Source organism: Carassius carassius, chromosome 13 (assembly GCF_963082965.1).
Source record: "Carassius carassius chromosome 13, fCarCar2.1, whole genome shotgun sequence".
NCBI classification, from domain to species: Eukaryota; Metazoa; Chordata; class Actinopteri; order Cypriniformes; family Cyprinidae; genus Carassius; species Carassius carassius.
In genome coordinates, this window is record NC_081767.1 from 33,424,850 (window position 1) to 33,444,174 (window position 19,325).

Below are 19,325 nucleotides of genomic sequence, written 5' to 3' on the forward strand. Positions count from 1 at the left end.
CACGCCCACTTTGTCCAGACCACGCCCACTGAGGATTATATAGCTCAGTGATCACGCCCACTTTTTAAAATCACTATATGAAACCTTCCAATAACAAACAGGCATTGTCATTATTCCACTGTTAAACGCATTAACAATAAATCCAAGCAGCATATCATAAACACAAGAACAATAATAATACAAAAATAAAATAAATGGTTTGAATTCAAATTCTAAAATAATTTTTAAATGTCCCAAAACATGGAGAAACTTTAACATATCTACATTTAGCCTATGCATATAATACTTGGCTACATAATATCAACATATTATTACACAGAAATTAAAAAAAACCGAAGTAGGGTGAATTCGGGTAATCTGGGACACCTTAGATCCAGTGTGTTTATTTCCTATTCTGACAACATTTAGTCAACAGGACTTTTACTAGATAGGAAAAATCATCTGGGCCAGATCTGGCCTGGTCCAATTGGAAGTTCTGGTCCAGATCCGCACAACTGACTCGGGCCGGTGTCTTTTGGCCCAACAGGCCAATACTGGAATGGATTCGTTTTTCCAGATCTAGACCAGAACTGGGCCAGATGCGGATTCCTTTATGATGATTTGGCCTAAATGTGGGCCGGATGTGGGCCAGCTCATTTTGTATAAGTATATAATATATATACCTACACACACACACACAAATAAGTTGTATACATATCTAAAATACAAATACAATTAGTTTATTTGTATAGTGCTTTTCACAATACATATTTCAGTACAGCTTTACAGAAAATGCATGTTTCTTTGTAACAAATATAAAAATAATGTCCATATGCCACAGTATTTGTACAGTTCCCGGATAATACCAATCATATAAGTAGATTACGACTGTATTTAAGCAGAAATTATTAATACCATTAAAGCAATAATTACAAGAATCTTTAATTAAATAGTTTACTGTCTTATGCCAATTATATTTTTATTTTGTATTTTTTTGTTAAGTTGTTGTACGAAGTGCTTAGGCAAAAAAATGTTTAAAGTACTGCTTTAGATGTAGACAATTACCGTACTGGAAACCTTATTAAAACAATATTCATATTAAAACAATGAATTATTCTGAAATTCTGATACCTCTCTGACCCTCCCATAGACAGCAATGTAATGACCATGATCAAGGTCCAGAAACGTGGCAAGGAGATCGGTAAAATAATCCATGTGACATCAGGGGTTCAACAAGAATTTTACGGCGCTATGAGAATACTTTCTGTATGCAAAGAAAACAAAAATGATGACTTTATTCCTTTTTTGAGGTAAATGTGAGGCCTCCATCTGACTCCATAGTTTAAATACAGTTCCCTCGTTTTCATTGTCAACAAAAACATTGAATAAAAACATAAAATGTGGACAAAAATGTTATTGCCATATATAGACATGCATGCATACATACTGTACACACACACACACACAGACATACAGTATATACACACACATAATGTCAAAAGTTTACACACACCTTACAGAATCTACAAAATGTTAAAAATTTGAAGAAAATGTTCTTCTGCTTACTTCCCATAAGTGTGAAGTATAATAACTGATATAACAGAGAATAAAAGAACGGGGAAAGGTACCACCTGTTTTATATAATAAAAAATACACAACTAATTGCATATTACACAGATATGTTATGTATGCATTTGTTTAAGTTTGTGTTAGAAAGCAAGGAAGGCAATGTTTAAGCCTTCTGCATAAGAGTCTCAGTTTATTAACATGCTCTACTGTGTAAATTAGTGCACGTGACATCAGTGTCACACACACTTCACAAACTTGAGATGAAAAATAGTTTGTGCCAAAATGACACACAGACTGATTAAAGCATTGCTGTAGGAATATGACTCATAACAGGTATTGTTCAGGATGCTGAGTTTGATGTTATTTGAAGGACCATTTCTCCAGAAAGCTGCAAGCCACAATCGGCACTAACAAAAAGTGTGTTTTAAAAAGCACACACATTACTATTTTTAATCATTTTGAAATGTGTCTCTTGTTTATGAAGCCAGCATTTATTTGATCAACTGTAATATTGTTGAAATAATGGTTTTCTATTTTAACATACTTCAAAATTTTATTTGTTGCTTTGATCAAAGCTCGTTGTTGGAAACAGTTGTTCTGCTTATTTTATTTATTTTTATTTATTTATTTTTTTGGGGGGAGCCTGTGATACTTTTTAAGGATTTATTAATAAATAAAAAGTTATTTATTGAGATTTCTGTACCTGTAAAAAAAAAATTCATAATGCTTTTTAAAAATTGGTGATTGGTTTGGTATGCATAAAGTATGGTTAATATAGGCTTTTTAGGCCTAATAAATATGTCCCAGATTATCAAATTCCACCAAAAAAAAGAAACAGTTTATCAAATTCAAGCAAAAAAAAAAAAAAAGTTTTGAAACAGGGCATAATTTTCATACATGTTTTTTGGACAGCAGGATAAATGACTGTTAATCATAATTTTCAGGGAACACAACAATATAATAGACTATACTAGACTAGAATTAACCATATTTGGTGTGTATTACAAAGGGAACACTATTATAAACCACAGTGTAGAAAACGCTGTTTATTGCCCCTATACACTCAAAATGTGCGCTTACTGTTATCTCTTCCTTAACTACGTCGGATGAGTTCATTTTAAGCCAATCACAGCGAGTCACCGCTGACTCTTGTCCAATGAAAACGCTTGACTTCATCGTCCCGCCCATTCACGCGTTTCCTAGGAAGTGCACTGCACGCTTTGACGCTACACACACACACACGATCGACTGTAGAGGTATGTGTTCAGTTTAAATGAATGCAGTGTAATGTAAATCGTTTTACAGTCCACATAAGATGTTTTCTGCACATACTTTCTTTAAGCTCGTATTTATTTGATATGCTCGTATGGATATACATTTAAGAAAGTAATTTTTGGTACATTGTGTTCTGCTCTGTTCTGATTTGACCTGCCAGCTCGTTTATTTCCACAATCTGCATGAACATCAAACATCATTTGTTTGTAGCATAATGTGACTTTCATAATCATTCATTTCCACCTGCAGATTCCTCTCTCCCTGCTTCTTTAACACTATGGAAGTCGACAGAACAGGCAGGACCTTCCTCATAACCGGGGGAGGAGGATATTTTGGATTCCGGTAAGATCTTATTACGATTTACAATCTTTCAGTGATCTTTTCTTATTATTTTCCACCAGTCATAGTATATGGGCTGTAGTACCTACATGCACCACTAGATGGCGCCATATACTATATTATAGAACAACACAACAGTTTGAAACAGTTCAGTTCACACAATTTAGTTCAGTAGTGTGAATGTTGCACAGTTCAGACGTTTTAAAGCGTCACTTTGCTACACATTTATATTTATAATAAATATATATATTTAAATGTTATATATAGTGTGGTCCAAAAGTCTGCAATCAATAGGTGATTTTAAATAGCATTTTTTCCAAAGTAAAAAGTTGAGTTGACATTTACAATTACTTTAATTTTACATAATTTTTTTTCATTATGCTAAATTTTTCACTAATCCTTACATTTTCCCCACTGTATAATTAAGGAATAGTTCACCCTAAAAATGTAATTGTTATAATTTACTCACCCCCTGGAGAAACATTGCTTCACATCCCTTGCTCATCAATGGATACTCTGCAGTGAATGGGTGCCGTCAGAATGAGAGTCCAAACAGCTGATAAAAGCATCACAATAATCCACAGCACTCCAGTCCATCAGTTAATATCAGAAATGAAAAGCTGTGTGTTTGTTAGAAACAAATTCATCATTTAGATATTTTTAACCCATTGCTTCCAGCTAAAATGTCCATAATCCATAATAATGCTTCGTCCAGTGATCTAGTCTCCTGGTCTGAATCAGGAGAGAAATCTGCACAGATCAAGCACCGTTTACAAGCCAATACAGCTCTAAACAAATATGTGGGTTGATTCTGATGTGAGAGACAACAGGAGATGGACTTCTCACTGGAGGAAGCATTGGGTTATGGCCAGAAGTGATGGTTTAAAATGTCTGGAAGGATTTGTTTTTTTCAAACACACAGCTTTTGTCTTCTCCAGATGTTAACCGATGGACTGGAGTGCTGTGGATTATTGTGATGTTTTTATCAACTGTTTGGACTCTCATTCTGACGGCACCCATTCACTGCAGATCAAGTGATGCAATGCTACATTTCTCCAAATCTGAATGAGTAACAAACTCATCTACATAAGCATTGATTTTTGGGTGAACTATAACTTTAAAGCTTTATTCTGATTTCTCTTTCAGTCTCGCCTGTGCTCTCCTTAAAACCTCCTCGAGCATTGTGCTGTTTGACATGAGACCACCGAGCCAAGAGTTGCCCGAGGGTGTCACATTCATGCGGGCAGATATCCGTGACTATACGCAGGTGGAGAAAGCAGTTCGGGGTGTGAACTGCGTGTTCCACATCGCCTCCTATGGGATGTCGGGACGGGAGCAGCTCAATCGGAAACTCATCGAAGAAGTGAACGTACAGGGAACGGAGAACATCCTCAGGGCTTGCGTGGCACACGGAGTCCCTCGTTTGGTCTACACGAGCACATACAACGTAGTGTTTGGAGGTCAGGAGATTAAGGACGGCGATGAAAGTCTCCCTTACTTGCCCTTGCACCTGCATCCGGACCACTACTCCAGGACTAAGTCTATAGCCGAGATGCAGGTGTTAAAAGCAAACGGTTCGCCTTTGAGTAACAATGCAGGGGTGCTACAAACATGCGCCCTGCGTCCAGCCGGTATATACGGCCCTGGTGAGGAAAGACACTTGCCTAGGATAGTTAGTTATATTGAGAAAGGGATCTTTAGGTTTGTTTATGGGGATCCTGATAGTCTGGTGGAGTTTGTTCATGTGGATAATCTAGTGTCCGCACACATGTTAGCTGCCGAGGCCTTAACTGAAAAGCATCAGCATCGTGCCGCCGGTCAGCCCTATTTTATCTCCGACGGAAGGCCTGTTAACAACTTTGAGTTTTTTAGGCCTCTGGTGGAGGGTCTGGGATACTCGTTCCCCACGCTTCGCCTGCCCATATCGCTTATTTACCTCTTTGCCTTTCTGACCGAGATGGTTCATCATATCGTGGGGCGGATTTACAACTTCCAGCCCCTTCTGACCCGTACTGAGGTCTACAAGACGGGCGTCACACACTATTTCAGTATGCGTAAGGCACGAGAAGAGCTGGGATATGAGCCTAAACTATATGACCTGGAAGATGTTGTGCAATGGTTTCGAGGCAGAGGTCATGGGAAGAAGCGCAGCCAGTCATCAGTTAAGAAACTAATTTTAGATGTAGTTTTGGTGGTTGCATTTGCAGCAGTGGTGCTCTCCTGCCTTCCGGTTGTGGGACAGTGAAATGTGCAAGGGCTTTCATTTCTGTGCCTCGTGTGAGGTTTATACTGACCTGATTTGTTTATTTTTTAAACATATGTTCATATTAATGCACATGAGGGATGTTATGTTGAAAAATGTTGTAGAGAGGCACATATAAGCTGATAAATGTTTTATTTTATTTGCACCCTTTGAAGGGCAGTGTCCTTAAAGAGTTTAGGGTAAACATATTATGTGGACTTTAAACAATATTAACAATATATATAAAAAAATAAAACGATGCCTTTTTTTGTAAAAACAAATGTCTAATCAGTAAGACTGTGTTTGCTATATGTAATTTTTTATTTAATTTTTTCAGTGCAAAAAAAATAAAAATAATATATGAAAAAACTGCAGGAATTTCTAAATGTCTTTAGTGTGTCTCCATTTGCTGTTTTACCTGATGATCGTGTTCTCCAGCATGATTTGAGATGATTTGAACATCAGAAGAGCATCTTGAGTTTCATGGAAAGCAGGAAAATCTGATCGTCTTTGCAAATAGTCACACAATCAGTGTTTCCTGTTTAATTTCATTTGATTAGACATATAGAAATCATGCACAATCTGAAATATTTGTATTTTTTATGTCATATCTTTACTTTATATTGCATTTATGCATTTTGGTATTCAAAGGAACATTGCATGCATTTTATGAATTCATGCATTCCCTGAGAATGGATCCCATGTTTGTATTATCCTACACCAAATCCAGAGATTTTCAGTGAAGTGTGTGTTTATATATGATTTTGTGTTTTAAAAAGTAATGTAAAAGGTATGAATTTCATTGTACAGACAAAATCTAAAAACAAGTTCAGCAGTCCCTTAGGTTTGGTGTGGCTCATTGCATGGACTACCAACATGTTCCACTAACAACAATCACATAATTAGACAATATTAAATATTGTTTTAGTAATTCAAACCTGACGAACTGAATTCTGTCAAACATTTCACTTGAAAATTGTGCTTGAGCTATATTAATAATAAATGACTCTTCCTTTGATATTTCGCTATCTTATATTTTAAATGTGACCCAAGAGTCAAAATACACTGTATGGTGATGGAAATGTAAGTAAGTGACAATAGCCTTTGTCACTGATGCACAATGAGATGTTTGGGATCTGCCCTTCCCCCAGATTCAACAGACCTTCAGTGGCCTGCTGTATGTGCATGATTAAAGCATGAGCTACTTGGGAAACACAAGACAGGTAGATCTCACAAGCAGACTTGGATAAGAGTATTTATTTAATATTCCCAATAATACATTTGCGTGTTGTTGGTTAAAGTTTTTCAGTTGAGTTTTTAATTATTTTCTGTGGGCTGGTCTATGTGGTTAAATCTTTCATCTGTCCCGCAGGATGAAAGTGGACACACATAGACTCTCCAAAGGACTTTTTTTTCAGGATTCTGCTCCCCCTTGCTGAGTTGCTCACTCTCTATCATTGTTTCGCTCCGGCATTAACCACATTCCAGAGCGCCGCAGCGCAGCCCGTCTCCCTCCGCGCATTCCTCTCACACAAACGAGTCCCGGATGAATCGTTTGATACGCGCATACTCGTCCGTTTCCGCGCTCGGCATCTTCTGTTGATTATTGCGGGATCACCGGGGGGAATTATAGGCGAGTTGGATTCGCTGGAAACGAGTTTGCAAGAACAATCACGGAAAATCAAAGAGAGAAAATTCCTCCGCGCAGCGCGCCATTGACTGTAAAGACCTTTCAACTTTACAAAAACTGAAATTGACAAACGTTCTCTTGTGTTGAAACTTTGTCACGACTAGTGCATCGTCACAAATCGACAGGGGGAGCATGCATCGCGACGGAATAACGGGGAAGGACTGAGTAAGCGCGAACAGGCAACGATGGTTCGCCTGAGGCGGCGTTTTTCCGTGTAAAATGCAGTTTGTGTTGTAGTTGACCAGCGTTCAGCGTCCCTCAACTCGCCCGCGCGCCATGGATGAATATGAGGATCCGGGGCGCAGAGCGAGCAAACTGATGGAAAACCTCTCTATTTATGGCGTTTATCAGGACGGAATGTACGGGGAGACGAACCCCGACATGGAGAAATCTAAACGAATGAACGGCAGCTCCTCCACGCCCGGGAACAAAGTCTACGGCGCGGCACCCGTGCGCTCCGTCAACGGGAACCGAGCCTCAGTGCCTCTGGATTTCTGTTCACCGCCAAGGGACGCGGTTTATCCTGATCCTGATGCGTACTGCACCAAATCTGAAGTTGCCTTGCCGTGTTACAGCGGCGCGTCGGAGCGTCTCCGGAGATACACGCACGCGGAGGTGCAGGCGCACCGGTACAGCGCTGGATGCGCCTACGACGCGCTCATTCTGGGGAAACAAGTGCCCGGTCCGGGTGCGAGGAGCAACAGCTTATGCGTGGCCAACCCTGATGGCAGGTTCCCGGCCACGAGCCCCCGGTCCAGTTTGGCTTCGTCCCACTCATCGCAAGACCAGAGCAAACACACTAGCCCGAGGTCGAGCATCAGCAGCCCGCGGTCCAGCCTGGTGTCACCCGGACAGGAGAAGTACTGCGAGGGGAACAGCGTGATCAGCCCCCGCTCGAGTTACGCCAGCACGGCCAGCGACACCAGCAAACACTCCAGCCCCAGAACCAGCCTCAACAGCTACGACTACGGGAGCAAACCGAGCAGCAACCGAACCAGCGGCATCAGCATGGGCTACGACCAGCGGCACATCAGCCCCAGATCGAGCACCACGAGCCCGCGCTCCAGCTACTCCGACTCGCGCTTCACGCCCGCTGGGAGCCACGAGCCGGAGAGCGGCGCAGTGCATGGCGTCCCCGTGACCAGCCCCCGGTCCAGCATCTGCTGTCAGGAAGCACGACCCGCCGTGGCGGCCAACTGCGTGGTCAGTCCCCGCTCGAGCATCTCCAGCCACAGCTCCAGGAGCTCTCGGAGCTCCCGCGGATCCATGAGCGCGTATCCCGAGCTCCAGCTCCCCATGCTGGGACCCGGTTTGCCGGACGACGCGCTGCTGCAGGACTTCCCGGAGCCAAACGGCCTCCACAACAACCGCGTCCACCTCCAAACCTTTCCCGTGCTGGAGGAGCCGCAGCAGCAGAACTCAGACATCAATATCACGTTTAACTACGGGAAGATGTGCACCGGGGCGCAGCGCTTGAAGCTGCCGTACCAGGTCACTCCATCCCGGGACAGCGGCCCCAGTCAGGCGGAGCGGCGCCTGGAGGCCCTCACCCTGGAGCTGGAGAAAGAGCTCGAAATACACATGAAAAAGGAATATTTTGGTGAGTAAAACCAGGGTCACTTTTTGATTCTCTTGTAATTAGTTTTCTGGAGACATCAAGTCATTCCATAATTGAAGAGAGCATTGTTTTTCATCTTTTATGCTTTCACAAAAACATGATTTTGAATCAACTTTTCCAGAATTGTTTGGTGGAAAAGTCACATTCACACCTTGACACGCTCAAACACCCCAGAGCCGAGCCAGCACAGAGCAGCCTTTGTGTCAGACTCATTAAAGTATCATTAGGGTGTGGGAAAACAGGTGTAAATCATGTTTCGTAAATGAATCAGTGTGCTTTCTAGACAAGAGGGTTTATACTTGAGCACTCTATATGTCTGCTTTAATCACATTATGATTGTTTATCTTTGAGCTGGTTAAATGCATCATTCATCCAGACTTTTTTCCACCCAAAGGCATCATGCAAAACATGCCAAAATCCCAAAACCTGGATCATCTCACAAGGCATGCTGCAACATTATAGGCTAAAGACACTGTCTCATTTCATTCATAAGTGCAGTTTTAATTCTCAAAAGGAGACTTAATGGCACTGAGTTGTTTTCTTTAATGATTAACATTATCTTGGGTATTTCTTCTAATTAAAACAGACACAACTGAGTTAACAGTTGACATCCAGAAAGCTATAAGAGCTATAAAATAAATCTGAATAGCAGCTCAGATCATTCAGTCTCTGAAGAATTTGATGAGTGCATTTACTGAGCAAAGTTTGAGACAAAGCTCAGGAGACAAATGTGAGTCTTTTTCTCAGTAGCAGTCACCTTCAGCACACAAGACAATTGTTTTGGTGAAACAGTTTAATAATCACAGTTTATGTTTGTTTGGTTGGTTAGTTAGTGTGTTGTTTTGCACTTGGGATTTAAGTATGTAGGTTGTAGTGCTGCAACGACGCGTCACACTGTTTACATCTCGCGTAATGGCATACTGGGAATGGAGAAAGTTGCATTCTATCACAAAAACAGAGACCACTGTTATCAAAAGTATAGGAATACTTTAAACAGAGGCCAAATAAAATCGCCCTTTGTTCCCTTTGCAAAACCGATATGGTGTACCACGGCAGCACAAATGCAATGCACGAGCACCTCAAAGGAAAACATCCTGGCGCTCTCCGGTGTTACGGTTTAACTGGTTACCGTGTGATCTGGTGACCAACTTCCTGGTTCAGGTCTCTGCTGCAGATGTGATGGAACGACCGCAGCAGATTCGGCTATTCTAAAAGCACAAACTGATGTGATATTATTAAGTGTCTAATAAACGCAGACTTGCTCATTGCAAGATTCTGATATTATTGTAAATATTACAAGTTATTGGTATGATCACCCTTAGCGGCTGAAGTAAGGATAAAATAAAAAATAAAGTAAGTCTGTGTTTGGCGCTGGTTTCGAACACACGTTAGGGGCGTTCACATATCGCGCCTAAAAACGCGTGGAAAACGCTAGTCGCGCCGCTTTCTCCTTTTTCCAAATCGCTCGGGCAGTTGCGCCCCTGGGGCGTCTGCTGTTGCTAAGCAACCATGACGTGCTCTCTCCATGAAGACGCGGAAATTTCAGCAAAGGATAAATGGATTTGCAGCACTAAAAATCGCTTGCAGTAGCTCTGCTACTAAATTTATTTCAAAATGGCAATCCATATACAGCTATGATCAGCTGTTCCCTCATCTTAGCTGAGCTTTCAACATTGTAACGGGAAAGGATGAAGCTGATTGGTTAAGTTCTTGTCACATGACCCGCGGTGCGCTCGCGGCATTCTGAAAAGTTGAGATGTTTTTAACTCGATGCGGTGCGAACGCGCCTGTTTTCGCGTGCGCGTCGCTTCCATTATGAGCGCGCATACCGCGCGCCTACATTGGAAATAACGAACTTGTGAATATGTGAACGACCCCCTAAAAGACAACGCGCCGCGAGACAGCAGTCACAAACCACCGAACTACCCCAAATCAGCTCCAGATCTCTGGAAACCATGCTAAACCATAGCAGAACCCTGACTACATTTTATGGTTTGTGATGCTAAAGAACATTTCATGACGTCTCAGACAGCTGTAAATTTGTGGTTTAATGTGGTTTAATTATAAGCACTATCGTAAACTCATATTTACCATAGTAAAATAATTTTATTTGCCTCTTTATTTTTGTATACTGTAAAAACTTCAACCACATTGGTTGAAAATGAATAAAGGTTGAAATATTATAAGTTGTACTTATATTGTTTTGTAAAGTTATCCAAAGGATTCATTAGCTAATCAAAAAAAGAACATTAGATTAATTATTTATTGTATTGTTCGAGTAGTCGACTAATCGAAAAAATAATCATTAGATTAGTCGACAGAAAAAACAATCTTTAGTTGCAGCTCTAGTAGGTTGGTGCACGTTGCCAAATGAATATAAACTTTGGCTGCAGTAACTGGCTCTTTTTGCATTGTAACCAGCTGATTGCTGATTGGTTTTAATCACACTGGGCAGCTGTGGTAGACCAATCACAACGAAGGCTGCTGGCATACCAACTGGCACTGCCCAAAAAGGACATTGTAGTCGGTGAGCAGAAAAAAAGGGTTCTTAGTGGGCTTGTTTTTGGCTCGGACCTGGACGGAAAAAGGCAAGTCTTCAGAGAGTACATACTTTGTCTCCCAGTTTGAACGCCACTTCCTGCCAGTGTCCTTCCAAGGCCTGAACGTCAACAGAAATGTTCTTTAGAGGCATGTGGTTTTTTTCTTAGGGAAGTCCTGAGTTGTGATTCGGTGGGACTAGTATTGGTTTAGTGGAAGAGAAATGCAGATGAAGTTCCTTCAAATCTCGTTAAACCTTAAAAGTATAGTAGCCCACCCAAAAATAAAAGTTCTGTGATCGTATTTATTGACCGTCACGTTGTTCCAAACCTGTGTGATCTTCTTTTAGCTGTTGAACTCAAAAGAAGATATTTTGTTGATATAATGTTGGTTATTAAACAGTTGACGGTAGCCATTGACTTCTATTGTATGGAGAGAAAAAAATGCATGTAAGTCAATGGCTACCGTCAACGGTTTAATAACCAACATTACTCAAAATATCTTCTTTTGTGTTCAGCACACTAAAGAAACACATACAGGTTTGGAAAAACTTGAGCATGAGTAAATGATGACAGAATGTTAATGTCTTGGTGAACTATCCCTTTAAAACTCACATATTGATTAAAATGAACAGAATTTTGCGTAATCATTCATGTCTGGAGCACAAACACTGCTAGGGATTTGTTCAAATCATTAACCCACATGTATGAGCAATAGTAATAATAAAGCTTGCTTTGTGAACACCAATAATGAGTATGATTTTAACAACATGTTCGTCTTTTTAAGCATCACAAGCTTTAGGTCGGTTGTTGTGACTGTGTTACATTGTTTCATCGTTTGTGTCTCCGTAGTAACTAGGCTTTGTTTCTGCTTCTGCCTGGAAACACATTTGCACAGGTTTAGTTGCAGGAAGTCTAGAGATGGAGGTATGAGTGTGTTTTTGCCTCCGAGGAGCAGGTGGTGATTTTTTTTTTTTTACTGCATGCCGAACCCTCTTTAGTCTGCGATCGAGAGAGAGCGAACCTTCTCTGTTACCGTGACAACAGCTCCCCTAAAATCAATCTCGCCGGGTATTCGTGATGTTTCTTTCTGCACTCTTAAAGGGTTAGTTCAACTAAAAATGAAAAATCCGTCAGCGTTTTCTCACCGTCATGTCGTTCCAAACCTGAATCAGAGTCTTCTTGCTCCTGTCAACATCCTAAAAGGGCAGAACTGCACTACAAAAGCAGTCTGTATTCACACAAAAAGGGCTAGAATTGTGTGCTCTTGCCCTGTGCTGCAACTCTTGCATCTCATTTGCAATCATGTGACATGCAAGAACCAATGTAAGTCGGTATAATTGACATTAAACCTACAAAACGCCTCCATGCACCATATTTGTACATGCTCTTTGAGATTTGAGAACTGCAGCAGAGGAAAGGTAGCATTTTGAACTGAAACTGAAAGGTGCTACATAAATGAAGTTCATTAACAATACTAATTGAATTTTGAAATTGAATGGTCTTGACTTTTTGAGTTGACCTCTAAAACTGAATGTCTAAATTTTGGAGAAATGTTTTGCATTCTTCTTAGATTATTTCTGAGTGATTAAGAAAAGTGTGATTTCCTTCATATTTCATGCATCTGCTAAAGCACTGAATCAGCCGACCTCTGACCTTTGTGTATCCACACAGGCATTCGGGATTCAGGCTCTGGTTTAAAATAAACATAGAATGAGACTTTGCTCGCCAACTTTTTTTTTTTTGCTAAAAGTGCATCGTTTTGATTTGGTGCAAAAGAAGTGCAGTAAATTTATAATCAGGATTCTTAATGCTGAGTTGCATGACAGTACTTTTGGATTTTGCATAAATCTGTGCATGTTGTTGTTACACATGAAGAGGTGGCCCAAACAATGGCTATCGACTTTCTTCAGAATGTTTGGCAGATTTAAGATTTCATTTGATAACTACAACACGGTTCAAGTAACATTCTCGTCATTAAAAGCTTGCAAGGTTAAAGAAAGAGTTCTATTGCAAGCACAGCACACATGAAGTGGTTGACATGGTGTGAATGTAAAACAAATTCACTTGTTAAATATCTTTGCAAATGCATGAATTATGAGGGAAAAGATGTATGAAACATAAAGGAAATCACACTTTTCTTAAACACCCAGTTCAGAAATAATATAAGAAAAATGCAAAATATTTCTCAGCCAAAATTTAGACATTCAGTTTTAGAGGTCAACTCAAAAAGTCAACCCCATTCAATTTAAAAATTCAATTATTATTATTAACGAACTTCATTTATGTAGCACCTTTCAGTTTCAGTTCAAAGTGCTTTACATAATCAGAAATGACTTCAAATGTTACATCCAATAAAATAAACATACAAATAAATTAGTATTTAGAGACAACAGCGATATCATTGACTTGATTGAAAATAAATGCACAGACACTATTTAAACTAAACAGAGATGACATCACTGAATTCAATGATGAACTGTCATTTTGCATTATTGACACACTGTTTTCCTAATGAATGTTGTTCAGTTGCTTTGATGCAGTGTATTTTGTTTAAAGCGCTATATAAATAAAGGTGACTTGACTTGTCTTGACAACACATCTAATACTAAATACTAAAATGTATGCAAAACAAGCATGCAAAGTAAATAACCACATGTCTTCATATAAAATACTAAAAATATATTATTAAGAGCATAAATACACCTTTCAGCCTATCAGCATCATGCAAACATAAAATATATAAAAAATACAGTAGTAGTTCTTTACAGGTTTCACTACACTGCTTTTCCATAGTTTTTTCAGTGTTAACGTGCCTGATGGATGCGTTTGATCATTGCACTCGCGTCTTGCATCTCAAAAGAGATAATTGTTGCGAAACGTTACATTCAAGTTAAACTTTAAAATCCCCAGGCAGACCGAGTCGGCTGCTATCAGCCAGATGAGGAAGGAGATGTCGTTCACGGCCTGTAAAGAGGAAGTGGTACTGCTGTGTACCAGGTGATGGGAGTTCGTCTGGAGGATGCGTCTTGTTGAGCTGCCAGACGTCCTCATTACATCCCTCACTGCTCTTCACAATATTGCCTTGTTTTGAGTGACTTGAGTTGCTGGTGTTTTAAATCAAGCATCTCTGATCCTGTTGTTGATACATATGGTTAGAGAACAAAACCCTAAGCATTCATCTTTGTGTAACTCATACTGTACAGTTTGAGCTTCAAATCATGTGTCTTGTTGAGGAGAGGTGTGCTGTTACTTTAATAAGCGAGTAGACTTTGTCATATTTCACCCAAAAAATGAAAGAAAAACATAAGAAATTGAAAATTAAGCCTGGTTTAAGGCATTTCCCCATCCCATCCAGATGTTGTAAAACAGAAATCAAACCGATCCTGTCTGGACACAAATTGTACTGTTCAATTTGTTTGTATATAGTGTCTATTAACAGGGAATGCATGACTAAAATGTGTAGATTGAATTCAGTGTAAGTCGGTTTGGATTAAAGCATCTGCTAAATGCATGGTAAATGTTTTCTTTATAAAATGTTTCATCTTTTGGTTTTAGGGTAAAATATGGCCTAGGCATATAGCCCAAACTAAAACCGTACAAAAAAAAAAAAACCTTTTCGTTACTTGAAAGCAACATTTCTTATTTTCATTTAGTTTAACTTGATGTACACACACACAAAAAATATATTATATATATATATATATATATATATATATATATATATATATATATATATATATATATATATATATATATATATATATATATATATATACAATAATACATATATAACAAATATATATATATAACAAAAAAAAAGTTTTTCCTTTAAATTATAACAGAAAATATGACAAATAAAGACGTATTCAGAATATTAATAATAACTATAAAAGCCCTGATTTGTTTGAACTGCTGTGTAATGAGAATTAATGCGTGTTTTGTGTGTTCTGTCTGATAGTGTTAATTAATCACCACTGAATTAGCTGCTCCTAACACTAACATAAAAAAAAAATCATCGGTCAAGGTGAGCAAGTAAGTGTTGCTTTAAAGGTTGCTTCATGTTTTAAATTAAGCAATTTCACAACAAAGAGCAATGCTCTGTAGAATGCAGTCCTTTATATGACAGGTCAGTATTTTTACATCACGTGTAGCTTTGCTGGAGGATTTGTCAGGCTTTTATCCAACTATTGAAAATCCAAACACTGCTGTTCAACTATATTGGTTCCATGCTGCTTATAAAAAACGAGTGTGGTAAAGATGGACAGTGGTAACTGAATGAAAAACAATGATCATGAAGACACTAAGACATTGTTGAAAGACTAGTACTGTTAATATTGACTTGCTGCTAGGGCTGGGTTATTAATCACATTTTAGGTTTAATTACTGTTTTGACTCGCAAAATGATCATCAAGAAAGTAATTGTTGTGCCACAGTGATGCTCCTGTTTTGTTTGATAAAACCAGAACACCTTTTCTTTTAAAGTTAAGCACAATAACAGCAAAATTTATCTTACTTATTTGTTATATTATTTTCATGTATTATAATATTATTTGTTATATTATTTTAGCTTATTTTTTAATTATATATAATTTATACTTTTATTTTTGTTTATTTTATATTGTTTATATTTTATATGTTTTGTTATATATTTTATAAATGATTTATAATTTTTTATTTATTTATTATTTTATAAATGATTTATAATTTTTTATTTATTATTATTTTATATTGATATTTATAATTTCATATTGTTTGTTTTATATTTATATTATTTGTTTATTATTAATATTTTATATTATATATATTTATATTATATGGGTTATATTTTATATTTATTTTGTATGTTTTTGTATTATTTTATATGTATATTTCTTTATTTAAATTATTTATAGTTTATTTTTGTTTATTATTTTTAGATAATACTTTTCGTATCGTTTTTTATAATTAAAAAAATATTTATATTGTTTATTATTGTTTATATTTACATTTTTATTATTTTTACTTTTTTATTGTTTAATATTTATATTATACTATATTGAATTATATTATTATTATTATTATTCATTTTTTTAAACATTTATTTTTGTAACGTTTATTTTCATTATAATTTTGAAGTTCAGGAATGTTCACTGTTAAAAAGACAAGTTTTAAAAGTTCAGTAAATGCAATCCAAAGTCAACTAGTAATTAGTGTTAAATAATCGTGATCTCAGTATTCACCAATATAATCTTGATTATGATTTCTGCAACATTTGAGCAGCCTTACATTTGACCTCTCCAGTTCTTGTGGTGTCTAGAGGATGATTTAGTTCGTAGTTTGGAGGTTTATACACCACACCTCTCAACTGTAAGCGATGTAGATAAAGCGAGCCCCTGCCGGGACTTTTCCAAACACGATTAGATCAGAATCACCTGATTGTGGTACATGAAATTCCCTCTTTATGATGCTATAATTATCTTGATGAGTTAACCATTAAGTCACAGAGAGCTTATCTGATGAGTGTTGCTGTTCTAGAGCCTGTTATCACACACACAAATGGATTTCATGTTAATTGTGCTTTTTGTGATGTGTTTGTGATGTGTTATGTTATGTGTGGTGGTGTAAGCTTTATTTAACATTTATTTATTGATTTTGTGTGATTTATGTTTAATCCTGTCCATTTATGCATACACAAATATGTTCAGAATGCAAATCATACATAGAACAATGTTAATTTCTGTGTTAAATATCAGATCTTTTAATGCCAAGGTTAGTAAAATGCCATATGGTGGAGTTGTTAAAAAACAAACAAACCTGAAATTGTTTGAATACATGTTTTTAATACATTCACATGTATTCAAGGTGTAAGGAAAATATGTTAGCACTCTTTGCTTGATGTCTGTGTGTCTGTCCTGTTCCAGGTATCTGTGTAAAGTGTGGTAAAGGTGTGTATGGAGCGAGTCAAGCGTGTCAGGCGATGGGGAACCTGTATCATACGAACTGCTTCACCTGCTGCTCCTGCGGTGAGGATCCACACACACTAATTAAATGCATAATGCATAATTATTTACATTTGTCATTCCATTTAGAAATATGTTGAAAGAACAAATGGACCTCTGCTGATGCACTGTTGTGTTTTGCATGTCTAAAGCATGTTATTTTGTGTCTTTGCTGTCAACAGAAGTCCATGTGGCCTTTTGGTTCAGCACAAATAATTAATTAATTAATATTTAATTGTAAAATAAAAAAGTGGTCACTCAATCTGAATTGTGCATCTAAAATGAGAGAATTGTAAAATTAAAGAGAATTATGCATCTAAAATGGTCATCTTAATGCGAATCATGTGTTTAACTTAGGATAATTTGTGCATTTAATGAGAATTTTGCATCTAAAATGAGCGATTCTAATCTAATTGTAATTAGTTGCACAATACTCCAATCTTTAGGTATTATAAATATGCATCTAAAATGGAAGAACTGTTTATTTAATGGAAGATTCTTATCTAATTGAAATATAATGTCCAATTTTAGATGCACAAGACTTAAAATTATGCATTCAAAATGGAAAAAACTCATCTAAAATGAGAGAATTGTGCATTTAATGCGAATATGCTCCGTCACCTGATGCGTCCTCGGTTCTTCTGTTTCCTCTGTAAGCGAGAGAGAGAGAGAAATCACAGCACGACTGCTGTTCAGCTTCCTCGCTTTCATTCTCTATTCCCCTCTGCACAGATACTGTTTCCTCACGCTTTACAATCAGTGCAGATAATTTACACGTAATGCTAGCCGTTCACTGAACACGTATTTGGCAAAAGAAGGTCTGGGAGGAACTGGAAGCCTCTTTTAAGGGCATAATGGGTTCTTGAAGTTCACAGGAGCTTTTCAGCGTGACGTTTGAGTGTGTTTGTGGATGTTTGGATCATCTGTGATGAATAATCTGCTGTGGTTGATCTTAAGTACTTCAGCAGAATCATGAGCCGCTGTAATGCTTTAAAAGAGGAGGAGATGGAACAGAAACCATGTTTCTTCAGAGGTTCCAGAAAAGACCAGTTCAGCGAGAGAAGTTTTCTTAAAGGTATTTTTGTGAAATGAGTCGAGGTGGGTGGGGAATGTATGAGCAAAATCTTATATATATATATATATATATATATATCATATCATGATCTAGTTATTTTTGGATGATTTTCAACCCAAAGATGTTTTGCACATTACATAACCATGTACTAATGCCTATTTTTGACTTGATTTAATGACTTAATTTCCATTTCAAAATTAGAATTTCAAAATAAAATTTTTAAATATAGATTTTTACATTTTATTTATTTATTGTTTATATTATTTATTTAACATGATGAACCATAAGATCAGATACTTCTTAACTAATAAGTAGTAAGTCTGTCAGTTTACTGGGAAACTATAAAACCTGTTTTTGCCATGATATTAAAAAAACAAGTAAAAAAATCAGAAAAGTAATAACTTTCAACTTCTATCTCACAACTTAGACATCGTTTCACGCAGTTCTATTGTTCATTCTGTAATTCTATCTATCTATCTATCTATCTCTCATTCTATCATTAGTTCTGCCTTTCGTTATATCATTCATTTTACCCCTCTATCATTTATTCTATCTTTTTTTATTGTTTGCTCCATCTGTCTATCATTCTATCTCCCATCATAAATTATATCTAGCATTCCCTCTGTCTGCCATTCTGTCTATCTATCGTTCATTATATCATTCATTCTGTTGTTGTATCTTTCTATCACTCGCTCATTCTATCTGTTGTTATCTATCTTTCTATTGTTTGTCCTATCCTTTGTTATATTACTCTGTTTTTATCTGCTGTTCTGTCTATCTGTTGCTCTCTTCATCGTTTGTTCTATCTTTTTATCTGAATATCTGTCTATCTATGAGAGACTGAGTTCTGGAAGCTCTTCTGGCTGTGTTTGTGTCTGTCTCTGTGTGTAATTGAGCTTTGCGGCACTCGAGAGGGATGCACTCATGTATTCTCTCTCTCTCTCTCTCTCTCTCTCTCTCAATTCAATTCAATTCAAATGAGCTTTATTGGCATGACTTGTACAGTATTGCCAAAGCATT

General features: G+C 37.5%; 2 protein-coding genes across 4 annotated transcripts in view; both read left to right on the forward strand.

Annotated features, from left to right (window-relative positions):
- Positions 1 to 2,756: 2,756 nt before the first annotated feature.
- sdr42e1 (short chain dehydrogenase/reductase family 42E, member 1) lies at positions 2,757 to 5,647 on the forward strand. Of its 2 annotated transcripts, none has more exons than XM_059565389.1 (3): positions 2,757 to 2,808; positions 3,073 to 3,165; positions 4,309 to 5,647. In XM_059565389.1, exons 2-3 carry the CDS (start codon positions 3,101 to 3,103, stop codon positions 5,405 to 5,407), a joined length of 1,164 nt encoding a protein of 387 aa, XP_059421372.1. In that variant the 5' UTR covers positions 2,757 to 2,808; positions 3,073 to 3,100; the 3' UTR covers positions 5,408 to 5,647. The 2 variants fall into 2 exon arrangements, with proteins under 2 accessions (XP_059421372.1, XP_059421373.1); XM_059565390.1 differs by having other exon boundaries at positions 2,773 to 2,804.
- A 1,150-nt stretch (positions 5,648 to 6,797) lies between these two features.
- The window catches only part of wtip (WT1 interacting protein), a 26,741-nt gene continuing 14,213 nt past the window's right edge, over positions 6,798 to 19,325 (forward strand). The window contains exons 1-2 of one of the 2 annotated variants that reach the window (XM_059565391.1): positions 6,802 to 8,694; positions 17,153 to 17,254. In XM_059565391.1, coding sequence (XP_059421374.1) covers positions 7,371 to 8,694; positions 17,153 to 17,254 — 1,426 coding nt within the window. In that variant the 5' untranslated portion in view covers positions 6,802 to 7,370. Of the gene's footprint in view, positions 8,695 to 17,152; positions 17,255 to 19,325 lie in introns of both variants that reach the window. The other variant, XM_059565392.1, reaches the window with a different exon arrangement.

What these genes read in the sequence shown, in the direction of transcription:
- sdr42e1 (XM_059565389.1), top strand. Translation starts at nt 3,101, where the DNA reads ATGGAAGTCGACAGAACAGGCAGGACCTTCCTCATAACCGGGGGAGGA. An exon ending in GGAGGATATTTTGGATTCCG is followed by an intron (nt 3,166 to 4,308) that starts GTAAGATCTTAT and finishes TTTCTCTTTCAG; the next exon opens with TCTCGCCTGTGCTCTCCTTA.